Below are 16,749 nucleotides of genomic sequence, written 5' to 3'. Positions count from 1 at the left end.
GTTACAAGGTTTTATTTTTTATTACAACAGTACATGTATATACAGTAAATGACAGTACAAATGTATGATGGGAAGGAGGGTTGTTGGTTTAGAAGCACTTTCTGTGGACAATGGAGGGACCTGCCTCATCGTACTCCTGCTTGCTGATCCACATCTGCTGGAAGGTGGACAGGGAAGCCAGGATGGAGCCACCGATCCAGACAGAGTACTTACGCTCGGGGGGAGCAATGATCTAGAGGATGAACAGAGTAAAGAGAATTAGGTTCACCGCATCTGAACATCATTGCATGTCGTGTAACTTGATTGGTCTTCGAGGTAGAGGATTGGCTGATTTTAGGATTTCCTCTAAAGAGTAAAAGTCATTTCTGTTTCCCTCACCTTGATCTTCATGGTGCTGGGGGCCAGGGCTGTGATCTCCTTCTGCATCCTGTCAGCGATACCGGGGTACATGGTGGTACCACCGGACAGCACGTTGTTGGCGTACAGATCCTTACGGATGTCAATGTCACACTTCATGATGCTGTTGTAGGCGGTCTCATGGATACCGGCAGACTCCATACCTGGTTGAACATATCACAGAAGTTGATTAAACGACAACCAAGAAAATCGGTTGGAAATTCCTGGATTGTACTAATAACATTGCAACCTTCTTTTGTGTTCATGGGAAAATGAATCAGGGAGAAAGAGTGGCTCACCAATGAAGGAAGGCTGGAAGAGGGTCTCTGGGCAACGGAAACGTTCATTACCGATGGTGATGACCTGACCGTCGGGAAGCTCGTAGCTCTTCTCCAGGGAGGAGGAGGAGGCGGCGGTGGCCATCTCATTCTCGAAGTCCAGAGCCACGTAGCACAGCTTCTCCTTGATGTCACGCACGATCTCACGCTCGGCTAAGGGGTACAAGTTCCAGCGATGAGAAGAGAAAATACACAAACTCCACATCAAAAAATGGCTGTAAACATATAAGCAGAACCTCATCGACAGAAGTCAGCTCTCTTCAACATACCGGTTGTGACGAAAGAGTAACCACGCTCTGTCAGGATCTTCATCAGGTAGTCAGTCAAGTCGCGACCGGCCAGATCCAGACGCATGATGGCGTGGGGAAGAGCATAACCCTCATAGATGGGGACGTTGTGGGTCACACCATCACCAGAGTCCAGGACAATACCTATAGAGGGCAGACATGATTCATAGACAGTCAGTCAGACATAACTGTCAGAGCAGAGGAATGGCTGGCTGCGACATGGGAATCACTCCAAGCATTTGTCACATCATAAACTAACAATGCTGCTGACATCAATAGCTACAGGTGCACCACACAACCTGCCAATGAAGGCTGAGGGAGTGGTTCATCTCAGCACACACTACACACATATCTACAGGACTCGAATTAAGCTGTCTCTGGTTGGTACAGTACTTTGACCTTATCAACTATCAACATGTTGTATTGGACAAATAGCAACCATCTAGGCGTTGCTATGGTGGTATATAGTGGTGGTGTGCTGGGGTAGTACTGACCGGTGGTACGGCCGGAAGCGTACAGGGACAGCACAGCCTGGATGGCCACATACATAGCGGGGACGTTGAAGGTCTCGAACATGATCTACAAGAGAGAAGCAGAGAGAGATTTCAGACATGTGCTTCTGTTGTTTATCCGGCATTACCACTTATTAAAGAAGACGGAGGAGTTTCAAGTGGAGTGAATGGGTACCTGGGTCATCTTCTCTCTGTTGGCCTTGGGGTTCAGGGGAGCCTCTGTGAGCAGAGTAGGGTGCTCCTCAGGTGCCACACGCAGCTCATTGTAGAAAGTGTGGTGCCAGATCTGCAAGGATGCCGAGAGTCAAAGTGTGAGGTGTGTTGATGTTATCTAGGCTAGATACAATCAATGAAATTACGACAAATGTGAATTTGATTATGTTGTTATTCTGTATACTTTTGGCTTAGCGCAGACTTCTATGCTGAGACTCTTATCGGTGGTGTTGATAGTGTTATGGCATACGTTTGTGAGAAGTGTGCAGCACCCACCTTCTCCATATCGTCCCAGTTAGTGATGATGCCATGCTCAATAGGGTATTTCAGGGTCAGGATACCCCTCTTGCTCTGAGCCTCATCACCTACGTAGCTGTCCTTCTGACCCATACCCACCATCACACCCTGGAGGAGAGAGAGGAGAGGTCAGGAACAACGCAATCATCAACACAGACTACATAAACCGGAAACTACACCCTAAAGATAGATAGATAGATAGATAGATAGATAGATAGATAGATAGATAGATAGATAGATAGGTACTTTATTGATCCCTGAGGGGACATTAAGGTGTTACAGCAGCTCACATCACAAACAACAACAACAACACAGTACAATGACACACACTATGTCAGCCCTACACCCAATTAAATGTTTGCTGTCATTTTGTGGAAACATTAGTAGCTACAACAGTCTTAATAAAGTAGCAAGGGACAAGTATGTTGTTATTGTTGTTGTTGTTTATCTTAAGTCAATGAGCTTCTACTGTACCTGATGGCGGGGCCTTCCAACAATGGAAGGGAAGACAGCACGGGGAGCGTCATCTCCGGCAAATCCAGCCTTGACCAAGCCAGAGCCGTTGTCACAGACAAGGGCGGTAGTCTCTTCGTCGTCACACATGGTTGGGCTTTACTGGGGTGGTCTTTTGGTGAGAGACAACGAGAGACAGAGAGAGATAGAGAGAGACAGAGAGAGACAGAGAGAGACACAGAGAGACAGAGAGAGACACAGAGAGACAACGAGAGACACAGAGAGACAGAGAGAGACAGAGAGAGACACAAAGAGACAGAGAGAGACAACGAGAGACAGAGAGAGACAGAGAGCGACACAGAGAGACACAGAGAGACAGAGAGAGACAGAGAGAGACAGAGAGAGGCAGAGAGAGACACAGAGAGACAGAGAGAGACAGAGAGAGACACAGAGAGACAGAGAGAGGCAGAGAGAGACACAGAGAGACAGAGAGAGACAGAGAGAGACAGAGAGAGACACAAAGAGACACAGAGAGACAGAGAGAGGCAGAGAGAGACACAGAGAGACAGAGAGAGACAGAGAGAGACAGAGAGAGACACAAAGAGACACAGAGAGACAGAGAGAGACACAGAGAGACAGAGAGACGGGTTACGGCCGAGTGGTGGAAACAGCTGTGAGAACCCTCAGTGCCATTCAGAACATTTCAGGAGGGCCTGATCCTAATTGAACGATCGCAGACACTTTGTCACTGTTGTGATATGGCACATTAATGTCATATGGGAATTTGACAGTCCAATTGTCACTGAAAAGCCATTGTTTTTGTCTCGCGGGGAAATAACACCTCATCTCTCATACAGTTAGAATGGTAATTGATACATTTTGATTCATTTTGAAAATCTGAAAAATTTGGCTATTTGAACAGCAGCCATCTTCAGCATGTTTTTATTTTATTTCATTCTATGTCTTTTGATTTTATTTTCACCCCAACCTTTTTGCCTGATACTCTTATCTCTCCTGGCATGATAGTTCCTGGGACATTTTAGGGCTGCCGAGGTTGGTAGGACCAAAAAGGGGCATATCTGAAGCAGCAAACAAGACCAGCTATCTATTTTAAGCCCCACACCCCTGCTGCTCCCAACAGGGCTACACAGAAGATGGAACCCCATGAAGCCTCATATCTGTAGCTATTTCAGGCCCGCGAGAGCTTGGAGCCAACCCACACACCAGCTGTCAGGACACTACAACACCTCTGTTTTACTGCATGGCTCCCTGCCCAATCTGACTATAATGGCTTCTATTCATTAGAAGGTATTTTTCGTTTTGCCTCAGTTAAGTTCCTTCATTCATATTAATCAGTATAACTGTTGACTTGTCTGACTGTTTACAGATTTCCCTCACCCTCAAATTCCTCACAGCCATCTCTCGCCTGTCACATCCAAATCCTCTGTGTAGCATATCGATTCTGTGTCTTGCAGTCATTTTGGAGAGATCTAATTTATCCATTCCAATTAGAAGTGACTCCAGTTTGATGTCTACGACTGCCCAGTCCCTGTCTATATAAGGCATCAGGCTGCCACTGCACCTTGACAATCTATCCAGGTTAAAAAAAAACCCTGTTAAAAACCGTTATAATCCAGTCTCAGTGTTCCGCTGGGCAGCGCCAGCTCAACATCCACCCATGGAGAAACTATAAGTAAAACACCAGTAGTAGAATCAGAGGGTTGTTTTCTATAGAAACAAGCAGTAGGATGCACTTACCAAGTTGTACTGCAGGACTGATGCTTCCACTGGGACAAAGGGTGAGGGGAAGAGGACCCCTTAAATATGATCAGGGTCTGGGGACCCGGGGCGGAGCCTGGAGTTCACACAAGTCCAAATAAGAGCTGCCAGAAAAAAATACAACAACCAACAAGTAAGTGTATCTGATGGGGTGGGATGGGACTCCCATGGATGGGATGCTTCCTACGAAATACCAGACTGACGTGCTCAATAAGATCAGAAGAGAGGTAAAAAAAGAAATGAAAAAGAGAGAAGATTGAGTTCTATAATGATTGTTATAAATATGTTAGCCCTTATGCTGTTAGAGCAATTACTGATATATTTTGTTTTAACAACCATGATAATAATCATGATAATACTAGTAACTGATACAACCGTTGTATGTATGGCTTCCATTTCAATATTATTTGTGTTTTTTTTAACAGCGGCCAGTTCAGTGCTTCTAGTTAACATCTTAGAAAGTTATTATAGATTTATGAAATAATGTTTTAATTGAAGGAAAAGTATAAAGGAGAAACCAGATATGTAATTAACATATAAACATTCATTGATATCCTCAATATGGCAATATTCCCTTTTATTTTTATACATTTCTCCCTAAAAACATATTTTAGATTTCCACTGTTGTCTGGTTGTGACTGCCAATGGCCCCTGGTCTGAGCATTGATTACTTTATCTTATGATGACTGATGGATAGATGATTCACTTACTTAAAAAAATGTATTTGCTGTAAGTCGCTTTGGATAAAGGCGTCTGCTAAATGCCATAAATGTAAATGTAGATGTAGTCAGTGGGTGTCTAAGGGAGGGGACACATTATTTCATCTATTGACAGGTATGGCCCAATCATACCCTAGTAGTACGATGCCCCTTCCCTGCAGGCGGGACAGCAGCAGCAGATATGTGGGCCTGGTTAAGGAGAAGAACGAGAGGGGCTTGTGTCCAGTCAGTCGAACACTGTATATGTCAGTGGGGCCCGGCTTCAGGCATGTGGGCTGAGCCCGTAACCGTGGCGAACAGCTGAGGACGAGGCTAGCCCGGGTCCTCTCCCTGGGCTGGCTGTTCTTACTGGCCGGGGGGCCGACGCTGAGCCCTGATTGGCTCAGCCGTCTCCTTTTAGGGTCACGGTGAGCAGCAGGTGTCGTTAGTGTTCCTCCAGTGAGGCTCCGCGGTGCTGAGTTTGCAACCCGAGATCCCTATTCGTCCCTCCCCTCTGGCACCCCATAATTTCCTCGATGTACCATAAGAGGCAGTATTTTTACCTATTCAAATGAACTGTTAAACGCGATCACTCAGGAAATAATCCGAATCATTCCCGATAATAATTCATACCCAGATCTTATTGTATTGGTCTTTGTTGTAGATATACTGTGTTTCAGTGCTTCCTCTGACGTTGTCGGGTATGTACTGTATGTTATGGCAACTGGGTCAGGCAGGGATACTGGCGGGTTATCTGTGGAGCCTGTCATGCTATATGACAGTTGGATTATGTGAGAGCATTTCTCTTCTCTAGGCTGTGCCTCTGGACGCTGCGGCTGCCTATTTATAGATGTTTTCCCTCTATCTCCACAGATAGGTGCTGAATGCAGTGGTTCAGGATTCCATTCCAGTCCAATTATGTTCCTCTGCCAACCAATGGGACAGCACTGAGCTATCTCACCCCTCACTTTGAATATCTAAGATCAGTCTGTCAGTATTTTTTTTTTTTTTAGATGGTGAAGAATGGAAACACACAATCAAGGAATTGTGAGTTATTCTTGGATAAGCTTGTGAAAATGAATTAGCTATTTAGATACATTGGTGCCATTTCTGGTGAATCTGATTTAATTCAGACATTTGATCCGTGTTCGATACTAAAATACTGTTTCTATAAAATAATGTATTCCAGGTATAGTAAATGGCACAGTAATCTGGGCCTTTAACCCACCAATCCACTATGCATCCTCTTCTTTGAGCCAAGCAAATCATCAGTTTGTGTTCAAAACAAGGGTTACAGTTAATCTTCTCACACACAATGGAGCTGCTCAACTTTCATTGTTTCACCAACACGTTTTTTTTTATTTTTATAACATCTGCCACAATGCCACACATCCCTCTACCGTTTGTTTTCTTCATCTGTTTCTGCGTACTTTACTGCCACCTAAAGGTGTCTCTTGGAACCGTTACGTAATGACGTTTCATCTGCGACAACGACTTGACGTGTGCCATGCGCCCGTCTCCAACAACATTGTGATTGCGTGGGACTGTCAGTGTTGCAAGTTGATGATTTTGGAATCGAGTGCTAGTAGCTGTCTTTATCCGATGTTGACGTTGCAACGTTACAATGCAACATATGTTACAGTGAATAACGATATCGTAACTTTGTAACTGTGAAAGCTACATTTTCCTGAGAGGGGTGTGTGCACACCAGACAGGAGTGTCATGTAGTGCGAGTAGAATGAGTTGTCACCAGACTGCTACAGATGGGATCGACGACTTCTCTGTTCAACAGGAAAATGAACTAGAAGCGCTCGCGTCCATTTTCGGCGAAGATTTCGAGGATCTGCGCAAAAACCATCCGTGGAAGGTACTGTAGGCCATTCAACGCAATTGGTTATGACGAGATGAACTGCTAAAACTTTGATGTCCTGTTTCTAGTGATGGATGTGGTTTGATGATGCAATGGATGTACGTGTCACCGATCATGACATGTCTAGGATAAGCACCTTGGTGTTTCTGACAAGTTTGTTTCCCCTCCTCAAGATTAAACGGCCACCGGAGGTGTACCTCTGCCTACGACCCAATGGGCTAAGCAATGGACAAGAATGCTACGTGACAGTGGACTTGCAGGTCAAGTGTCCACCCACGTACCCCGATGTGTGAGTATGAGCTTCTCGCATGGGATAGTTAGGTTAGGCATATGTTATGATACAATATCCCTCACTCTCCATTCATACTGCAATATATTCATATACTGAACAATGTGTGCACTCACTGCAATGTAAGTCGCTTTGGATAAAGGCGTAAGCTAAATGGCACATTGTTATTGTCATATATTATTATATTTGACGGTCTGTAATGTTATATAATTATTCTCAAGTTCACACGTGCGTAGTGTGAACACACTGGTATGCACCAACCAGGCCAGTTATTGGCTGTCTCGCTGAAATATGCTAAACAGCAGTTGTTGCTGGCATTAGGAACATGTGCTGTGTCAGGGAACATGCCTCTGGGTTTCATGCAAGCATTCGATCTGTTCGGTGCAGAGTGATGTTGTGGAGGTCGTAGTAGGAAGTCAGCTTCTTGTTTGTGTTGCAGGCCTCCAGAGCTTGAGCTGAAGAATGCCAAAGGTCTCTCCAACGACAGTCTCCAGAGCCTCCATGCAGAGCTCACTAAACTGGCAGCAGAGCGATGTGGGGAGGTGAGACTGACACACACACACACACACACACACACACACACACACACACAGCCGTCTCCACCCTGAACCCTCTTATACTTTGTGATGGTGAAGATAGAGTCGTTAAGTTGTTGAGTGATTAATCGCTTTCTTCAACAGTTATCTGCCTTACATGTTGTCATGGCGACGTCCATCCCTCTCTCTCCCTCTCTCTCTCCCTCCCTCCCTCCCTCCCTCCCTCTCTCCCTCCCTCCCTCCCTCCTCCAGGTGATGATCTATGAGTTGGCGGACCATGTGCAGGGGTTCCTGAGTGAACACAACAAGCCCCCGTCCAGGTCCTTCCACGAGGAGATGCTGAAGAACCAGAGGAGGCAGCAGGAGAAGCTGGCCCTGGAGGAGCAGCGCAGGGTGGACCAACGGCGCAGGCAGGAGGAGCAGATGGTGAGGAGATGTGTACACCTACACACATACACACACACACACACACACACACACCTACACACATACACACATACACATACACACACACACCTACACACATACACACACACACATACACGCAGACACATACACGCATACACCTACATACATACATTCACACACATACACATACACCTACACATACACATACACACACACACGCATACACATGCACACATACACACACACACGTACGCATACACATACATACACACACACGCATACACACACACACATACACGCATACACACATACATTCACACGCGCACACACACACACACACACACACACACACCTAGATTTTGACATTTTACAAGAAAGACTTGATTAAATGAGGGTGATATGCTGCAGTGAGAAGCTCTCTAATGTGTGAATACAGTAGAGTAGAGTAGAGTAGAGTACAGTAGAGTAAAGTACAGTACAGTAGAGTAGAGTACAGTAGAGTACAGTAGAGTAGAGTAGAGTACAGCACAGTAGAGGAGAGTAGAGTAGAGTACAGCACAGTCCAGTACAGTACAGTAGAGTACAGTACAGTAGAGTCCAGTACAGTACAGGTGATTGGAGGCTCCCTTCCCATAGGAATAGTGATAGGAGTGCAGTAGCTGTAGTGCACCTGCTTTCATGCCCTTTAAAACTCAATGTTTTTTTTAGCACACACCCTCAGAGAGGAGAGCAAACGCAGGAGCAAACGCAGGAGCACACACACACACACGCACACACACGCACACACAGCAGGGTATAGTATAGGGTGTGATATCACCTGGTGGATGCCTGCAGTGCCCTTACGTCTCCAACCATTCGTCTCTCCAGCAAAATGACATCATGGCTGAAATCCAAAGAAGAGAGGAGGAGAAACGAGAGGAGAAGAGGAGGAAAGAAATGGCCAAAATGGTGCATCATCATTCAAACACTCTTTTATCAAGCAAACCCTTTAGTGGATGAGTACTAATTCATATTGCCCTTTGAAAAACGTGCTTTACTCAACTAACAGTGTTATTAGGCGTAAAATAAAGAGGTTTTGAACGTAACCTTAACTTGGATTTGTGGTTGTCTAGGAGCGCCTTGAGAGTATGGACCAGGCCGCCCCAGACTGCTCTCTATTGGGCAGCTCACCCTGCTCACCTGGGTCTCATCCTGAACTGACGGAGCCCAGGAAAGGGGCCAACAACCGGAGACGGACCAACTCCAACACCCGCCACAGGTACGCCCCGACCCCTCATATAACCAACCTAGAACATAGGCCTTGAGTTTCTATGCCTGAGCCACACTGAGCTAACCCTGTCTGTTGTTTCTATGCCTGAGCCACACTGAGCTAACCCTGTCTGTTGTTTCTATGCCTGAGCCACACTGAGCTAACCCTGTCTGTTGTTTCTATGCCTGAGCCATACTGAGCTAACCCTGTCTGTTGTTTGTGTTATGAGCAGGCGGGAAACGTACAATGAGGACAGCCAGCGGTCACAGGAAGTGCTCCACTTTAGTAACAGTACCCTGGGGGACCTTGTCGTGCACAGAGGGAAGTGCATAGGTAACAGCTGATTCTTACGTCGTCTCCTAGGAAGGGTTTTGGGTTAAGGTTAGGGCTAACCAAGATTAGGCTTAGGGCTAACCCTAACCCTTGTAATCTACCCTTGTAGTCTATTTTACTGACTGTCTGTGATATGTTCTGTGTGTGTGTGTGTGTGTGTGTGTGTGTGTGTGTCTCTCTGACAGGGGAGAGTGAGAGGCTGGGTCGTAACGTGTACTACGGGTTTGAGGTGAACGCGGGGGACTTTGCTGTTGTTTATGAGTGGATCCTACGCTGGAACAAGAAAATCGGCAAGTTCTTCACCAGCGAGGAAAGAGGGAGGATTGAACAGTGTAAAAAGCAGGTGAGTAATACCAAAGATGCACACGTAATATAATATAATAATAATAATAATAATATAATATAATATAATATGTCATTAAGTTATTATAAATGCCATTTAGCTGATGCTTTTATCCAAAGTGACTTACATTACAGTGAGTGCAGTTTTTTCAGTATATATGGTCCCAGTGGGAGGTTACTCCTCCCCCAGTGCTGTTATTGTTGATGGGTGATATCTGTTGCATTACAAAAGTGGTCATAATATTAGAATAATCTAATATCACACTCTCCACATCTGTCCATTGTCCCCCAGATCCACGGGGCGGAGAGCGAGCTCAACTCCCTGCTGAAGCTGGAACACCCCCACCTGGTGCACTACCAGGCCCTGAGCTCCTGCGAGAGGGACGACTGCCTGGTGGTGGACCTGCTGGTGGAGCACGTCGGGGGCAGCAACCTGAACCAGAGCCTGGCCAGCCAGACCCCCGTCCCCCTGGGCCAGCTCCGCCAGCACACCTCCCAGATCCTGGCCGCCCTGGACTACCTCCACTCCAACTCGGTGGTCCACAAACAGCTGGGCGCCTCCAGCGTGCTGCTGGACAGCCAGGGCAGCGTCCGCCTCACCGACTACAGCCTCTCCAAGAGGCTGGCGGACATCTGCAAAGAGGACATCTTCGAGCAGGCCCACGTGCGCTTCTGCGAGGACGCGCTGCCCTCCAAGACGGGCAAGAAGGGGGACGTGTGGAGCCTGGGGCTGATGCTGCTGGCACTCTGCCAGGGGAAGGAGGTGAAGGAGTACCCCGTGTCGGTGCCCACCAGCCTGCCAGCTGACTTTCAGGACTTCCTCAACAGGTAAACGTCTGATATGGACATGTACGTTATGCCAGTGACAACCGCTGACTCATTTTGGCTCCACTAGGCAGCCAACGTTGGCTCACATGTTCCGTGCCTGGGCCTTCTCCTATCCTAATGGTGACAGGTCATTATAACTTTTTCCTGTGGGTAATTACTGAACGGGAATGTGTTGTTCAAACAACGTGTCATTAACACATGTGTTTTATTGAATCTGTAGATTATTTTTGGAAAAGTGTCAGGCAGCACCATTATTCACTTGACAGCAACCGTACACACGCTGGCTAGTTCTAATGTGTTTAACTCCACCGTGCCTTTGGATGCGACTGACCTTCTGCTGCGGGCTGCGTTTGGCGGAGGGCTGTTTGGTTTCCCCAGCCAAACGAGTGTTGATCCCCTGTGTTCTGGTGCCAGGGTGGATGCTGCAGGGTCACACAATGTGGACCCAGAGGATTAGACAGTTGATGGGCGCCAGTGGGCCACAGACGGAATGTCCCCACATGAATGTCAGCTCTATTAATACAAAGAGCGCTTTGGAAGTTTCCATATTCAACCCACTGTTCTGTGTGTGTGGGTGTGTGTGTGTGTGTGTGTGTGGGTGTCTGTGCGTCTGTGTCTGTGCGTGCGTGCGTGCGTGCTTGTGTGTGTGTGTTTTGCAGGTGTGTGTGCCTGAATGATGCGGACCGCTGGAACACCCAGCAGCTCTTGGACCACCCCTTTCTCAACCCTCCCCCTCCTAAGCCCCTGCCACCGAGCCAGGAAACCAGTCCAGAAGGTGACCACACACACACACGCACACACACATTGGCAGTATCACAGTATCAGTGCCTGAAAACATCTGATTATTGTTTGCAAAGATTAGAACATTAGAACATGGCCACCACCAAAGATGGTGCTTTCTCGCAGAATCTCATGCATTTACAAAAATGCTGATAAGGCTAATGCCAAGATGTGACCTCCGAGCCTCTCCCTGATACGGTACGCTGTCCTCCAAGCCTCTCCCTCATACGGTACGCTGTCCTCTTGCAGACATCGCTGATGACTTCGCGTCCACGGTCATGCCTCTCAGTCACATCATCAACGCCCCGTTCAGCACCGGGGTGCAGAGGCTGTTCTCCCGCTACTTCAACGAGTTTGAGGAGCTGCAGCTGCTGGGAAAGGGGGCTTTTGGCGCTGTGATCAAGGTAAACCATGTTTACAATACGCACCCTCCCCTCTGGTGTGGTCACCCTCCCCTCTGGTGTGGTCACCCTCCCCTCTGGTGTGGTCACCCTCCCCTCTGGTGTGGTCTGCGGTCGTCCGACTCCTCACCAAAACCAGAGAATGTGACCATATCGCCCCCCTGTTCCATCATAACTGCGTTGGCTACCGGTAACACAGCGATCACAGGATCACTTAATATCGCTATTCCCTTGATCCCCTTCTTCTTCCTCTCGATCTCTCTCTCTCTCTCTCTCTCTATCTATCTCTCTATCTCTCTCTCTCTCTCTCTCTCTATCTATCTATCTATCTATCTCTCTCTCTCTCTCTCTCTATCTCTCTCTCTCTCTATCTCTTCTCTCTCTCTCTCTCTCTCTCTATCTCTTCTCTCTCTCTCTCTCTCTCTCTATCTCTTCTCTCTCTCTCTCTCTCTCTTTATCTCTTCTCTCTCTCTCTATCTCTCTCTCTCTATCTCTTCTCTCCCTCTCTCCCTCTTCCCCCCAGGTCCAGAACAAGCTGGACGGCTGTTACTACGCCGTCAAGCGCATCCAGGTCAACCCGGCGAGCAAGCAGTTCCGCCGCATCAAGGGCGAGGTCACGCTGCTGTCGCGCCTCAACCACGAGAACATCGTGCGCTACTACAACGCCTGGATCGAGAGGCACGAGGCCCCCTCCCTGGGCGCGCTGAGCACCACCGACAGCTCCGGGACCCGCAGCGTGGTGGAGAAGCCGCCGCCCCACGGGGGGCAGGCCGCCCCGCGGGGCCGCGGCCTCAACGAGCTGGGCATGGCCGACAACGTGGAGGCCAACGCGCCTCCGCCGGCCCTGGCCAGCTCCGTGGAGTGGAGCACCTCCATCGAGAGGTCCTCCAGCGCCAAGTGCAGCAGCCGCGGGTCCAGCGACGATGAGGACGATGATGATGAGGACGATGAGGATATGCTCCGTGCCTCTTTCCTGTAAGCTCCACCTGGGACCTTTCCTTGAAGGACACCTGTAGAGGGAGCACACAGCAATTAACAGCAATTAATAAACAGCAATTAACAAACACGCACAATACATGAAATGGCCAATAAAAATGTAAACAAAGGAATTGGCTCCTACAGGTGGTGTTACTCTAGTACAGTCAGCGATAGTCATAAGTGCTGTCCTATTAATCTTTTTTTTTCCCCCCGTTTGGCTCTAGCCCGTCGAACAGCTCGTCTGACTCAGAGAGTGACATCATTTTCGACAATGGCGATGGCAGCGGAGACAGCCAATCCCAGGTCAGTGTTTACGTGGTCGCGGGTTTTTGTGTTTCGTACGTGGGCGTGTCGCTGTGTGACTAATCTAATGAGGCTTCGCTCCGATCCCTCAGGAGGAGCCAATCAAGAGAGTGATGACTGATACGACAGAGAGCTCTGCCTCAGAGAGGCCACAGCTCATAGCACATTACCTGTACATACAGGTAGGACTCAGCTCAGTGTCATACTTTTAATACCACACTAGAGGGCGCTGTTGTATGTTGGATATTCAACCTGTGTGTTTTCTTTTTTTCTTTTTTTTACTCCCCCCCTCCCCGCAGATGGAATACTGTGAAAGAAGCACTTTACGAGACACCATAGACCAGGGTCTGCACCAGGACAACAGTCGCCTGTGGAGGCTCTTCAGGGAGATCCTGGACGGCCTGGCCTACATCCATGAGCAGGTCTGTGGGACTGCTGTTCGCCATAGTCACTACCCTCCCCCCCCCCCCCCCCCCCCCCCCCCCGACTGTGTACTGTAGAGTTCAATGTCTGTTTTAGGGTGTGAAGCTATGATGAAGGGTTGGAAGAAGAAGTGAAAGAGAGGTCTGTCACGATGAATTAAGAGGGAGGAAGTGCAGGACAGTCGGATGGTCGGGGATACACTCCTGCCTCAAAAGTATCTCCAGCGAGAAGTGTTAGATCATTTTTCCTTCAGGGGCTATTGATGACTCTGTTTCCTCGTTTGGTAACCATGGGAATTACAACAAAGTGTTTTGGAATGTTCTCGATAATAAGAGGTGTTTTCAAGGACCGCTCTGTGTCAAACACTCAAGCGGTTCGAAGAGGGTCCTTCACGACCGTGAAGCCAAGCTGTCTAAGAGCAGCCGCAGAACAACAGTGATGATACCCATGACACGCTCTCAGGCGCGGCTGCGATTTGCGCTGTAATCGATGACCTCTCCATCACCAGGGTATGATTCATCGAGACCTCAAGCCTGTCAACATCTTCTTGGACTCTCAGGACCATGTGAAAATCGGAGACTTCGGCCTGGCCACCGACCATCCTGCTAATGTGGTATGTGTCAGCGTCACAAAGTCTCCTACCTTCAAGTTCATGGAAAAGTCTTTATGTGAAATATTGACACTGCAGCTGTGTTTAGATTAGATTTAGGTTTTTTTCTCATGCTGTCATATTGATAATGTGTTGTGTTTGGCTACTCTGCAAGCCCCAGATAAAGTACAGTATGAGCGAAGATCTTGTTCTGTGAGGCGATGCGGTGACGTCTGTCTCTCCTCCTCACAGGCTGCAGGTAAACTGGAGTTTGAGGAGAGTGGCTCGATTCTGATGCTCAAGCCTGACCCAACAGGTACGGAGAAGCTCGATCTATCGATCTATCCATCCATCCATCCCTCCCTCCCTCCCTCCCTCCCACTTAGCCTTTGTGAGACTTTCATTGGATAGTGATTGTTGCCTACCTTTTATCTCCCAATAGGCAACATGACGGGTATGGTTGGCACCGCCCTATATGTCAGTCCAGAAGTGCAAGGCAACACCAAAGCCACCTATAACCAGGTAAGGCATATGGATGCACAGTAACACATCCAAACAAGACAGTATGTCAGTTGAAGAAGTCGCCGTAGCGAGAGACTCTCGCTGTTGACAATGAAAAGTCATTGTCAACAGCGTTATACTTACCAGTAGGTCCATGCATAAAACATAGCTCCCATAGCAGCTGGATGGAGCATTGTCTCATGTCCTCCATCTGGCTTTGCTTACGTGGCCCGTCTGTCCAAGGCCATCCCAACAGCACCGTGCTCTCTGGAGAATGTGTGCATTATTCAATGTACAGACCAGACTGTCGTTGGGGAGATGAGCTCAGCGTTCATCAGACCGTCTGTGTTTCGTCCTCAGAAAGTGGACCTGTTCAGCCTGGGCATCATCCTGTTTGAGATGTCCTACCGGCCCATGACCACTGGGTCTGAGCGCATCTCGGTCCTGAGCCAGCTGCGTGTGGTGAGTCCAGGACCAGACAGACAGGGAGCACAGACAGGGGTCTCGCTGGGGGGGAGGGGGAGGGGGGGGGGCCTCCGTGGGGAGGTTCTTTCTCACTCTTTTCTCATCTATCTTACCTCCCTGTTTCCCTCATTGTCATCTGCAGGAGGCCCTCCACTTCCCTGAGGACTTTGTGGACTATGAGAGTGGAACTCACTCACAGGTGAGGAAGCGGATATACTCAATCCCGCACGTCAAAGAACAGTATGTTCAGCCCTTAGAAAGTGTGAACTGAGCACGTTAGGAAATCAAAACGTCTCTGCTTTCTTATACTCCAGCTGTATAAGAAAGCAGAGACGTTTTGATTTCCTAACGTGCTCAGTTCACACTTTCATTGTTCGCGTTCTCAGAGGAAGGTGATTGGCTGGCTGCTGAAACACGACCCGGCCCTGCGGCCCACGGCCCAGGAGCTGCTGAAGAGCGACCTGCTGCCCCCGCCCCAGATGGAGGAGTCGGAGCTGCATGAGGTGCTGCAGCACACCATGGCCAACGTCAACGGCAAGGCCTACCGCACCATGGTCAACCAGCTGTTCTCCCAGAGCACCTCGCCCGTCACCGACTACACCTACGACATCGACCTCCACAAGGTACCTCCAGCTGCTCCTCCTCCTCCGGGTTCAGTATGACATCGTGTGACAGCACCACTGCATGGTTTATATACGCCATTTAACTGACGCTTTTATCCAAAGCGACTTACATTGCAGTGAGTGCATACACTTCAGTATATATGGTCCCAGCGGGTACCTCCAGCAGCTGCTCCTCCGGGTTCAGTACGCCGACACAGCCAAGACAGACCTGAAGAGTTGTGGTCCTCTGTGGCTCACTTGGTAGAGCAGGGCGCTAACGACGCGTAGGTTGGGGGTCGATTCCCGCTGGGACCATATATACTGAAACATGTATGCACTCACTGCAATGTAAGTCGCTTTGGATAAAAGCGTCAGCCTAATGGCATATGTCTAGAATTGGGATAAAAAGCACTGAAGGATAGAGAAAGAGGGGGGAGACATACACTCAAAAACTGTGGCCATGAAGGGATGCACATGGTCAGCAACAATACCCAAATAGGCTGTGGCATTCAAGCGATGATTGATTGGTATTAACGGGCCCAAAGTGTGCCAAGAAAACATTCCCCCCACCATTACACCACCTCCACCATGAGAAGGTGTACAGGTGTTCCTCATAAAGTGTTCGGTGAGTGTATATTTATCCCCCAGTACCACATCAGACAGTTATGGACATGATGAAGGGGACTCAGCCACATTTTAAACATATTTAAATCACGTGGCTGGGCCCACCAAATCCATCATACAGACCTACACACTAAGCCCGGCCCAATCACTCAGATACATCTAACCTTAAAGCCCGGGTGCTTTTGTTTCTCTGTCACGGTTAAAGCTTTGTTTGGAACAGACAAGAAGGCTACTTGAGAAAGTATTTATTTATGG

At 48.3% G+C, this 16,749-nt stretch overlaps 2 protein-coding genes across 2 annotated transcripts in view; one reads left to right on the top strand and one right to left on the bottom strand.

Moving 5' to 3' along the window:
- Positions 1–57: 57 nt before the first annotated feature.
- Positions 58–4,274, bottom strand: actc1b (actin alpha cardiac muscle 1b). The gene is made up of 9 exons (XM_083683623.1): positions 4,255–4,274; positions 2,518–2,668; positions 2,023–2,151; positions 1,709–1,819; positions 1,516–1,600; positions 1,004–1,165; positions 696–887; positions 379–560; positions 58–232 (listed from the first exon to the last, which is right to left on the bottom strand). Exons 2-9 carry the CDS (start codon positions 2,644–2,646, stop codon positions 89–91), a joined length of 1,134 nt encoding a protein of 377 aa, XP_083539749.1. The 5' UTR covers positions 2,647–2,668; positions 4,255–4,274; the 3' UTR covers positions 58–88.
- A 2,251-nt stretch (positions 4,275–6,525) lies between these two features.
- Positions 6,526–16,749, top strand: part of eif2ak4 (eukaryotic translation initiation factor 2 alpha kinase 4) — a 23,898-nt gene continuing 13,674 nt past the window's right edge. Inside the window, exons 1-21 of the mRNA XM_083683617.1 lie at positions 6,526–6,840; positions 7,017–7,132; positions 7,572–7,674; positions 7,921–8,094; positions 8,944–9,024; positions 9,189–9,334; positions 9,558–9,658; positions 9,844–10,001; positions 10,293–10,828; positions 11,488–11,603; positions 11,858–12,012; positions 12,533–12,984; positions 13,212–13,290; positions 13,383–13,472; positions 13,590–13,712; positions 14,222–14,326; positions 14,555–14,618; positions 14,745–14,824; positions 15,164–15,265; positions 15,411–15,467; positions 15,655–15,891. Coding sequence (XP_083539743.1) covers positions 6,712–6,840; positions 7,017–7,132; positions 7,572–7,674; positions 7,921–8,094; positions 8,944–9,024; positions 9,189–9,334; positions 9,558–9,658; positions 9,844–10,001; positions 10,293–10,828; positions 11,488–11,603; positions 11,858–12,012; positions 12,533–12,984; positions 13,212–13,290; positions 13,383–13,472; positions 13,590–13,712; positions 14,222–14,326; positions 14,555–14,618; positions 14,745–14,824; positions 15,164–15,265; positions 15,411–15,467; positions 15,655–15,891 — 3,204 coding nt within the window. The 5' untranslated portion in view covers positions 6,526–6,711. The remainder of the gene's footprint in view (positions 6,841–7,016; positions 7,133–7,571; positions 7,675–7,920; positions 8,095–8,943; positions 9,025–9,188; positions 9,335–9,557; positions 9,659–9,843; positions 10,002–10,292; positions 10,829–11,487; positions 11,604–11,857; positions 12,013–12,532; positions 12,985–13,211; positions 13,291–13,382; positions 13,473–13,589; positions 13,713–14,221; positions 14,327–14,554; positions 14,619–14,744; positions 14,825–15,163; positions 15,266–15,410; positions 15,468–15,654; positions 15,892–16,749) is intronic.

The sequence above is a fragment of the Argentina silus genome, assembly GCF_951799395.1.
Source record: "Argentina silus genome assembly, chromosome: 13".
In the NCBI taxonomy this organism is placed as follows: Eukaryota; Metazoa; Chordata; class Actinopteri; order Argentiniformes; family Argentinidae; genus Argentina; species Argentina silus.
This window is presented reverse-complemented; position numbering and strand designations above follow the sequence as displayed.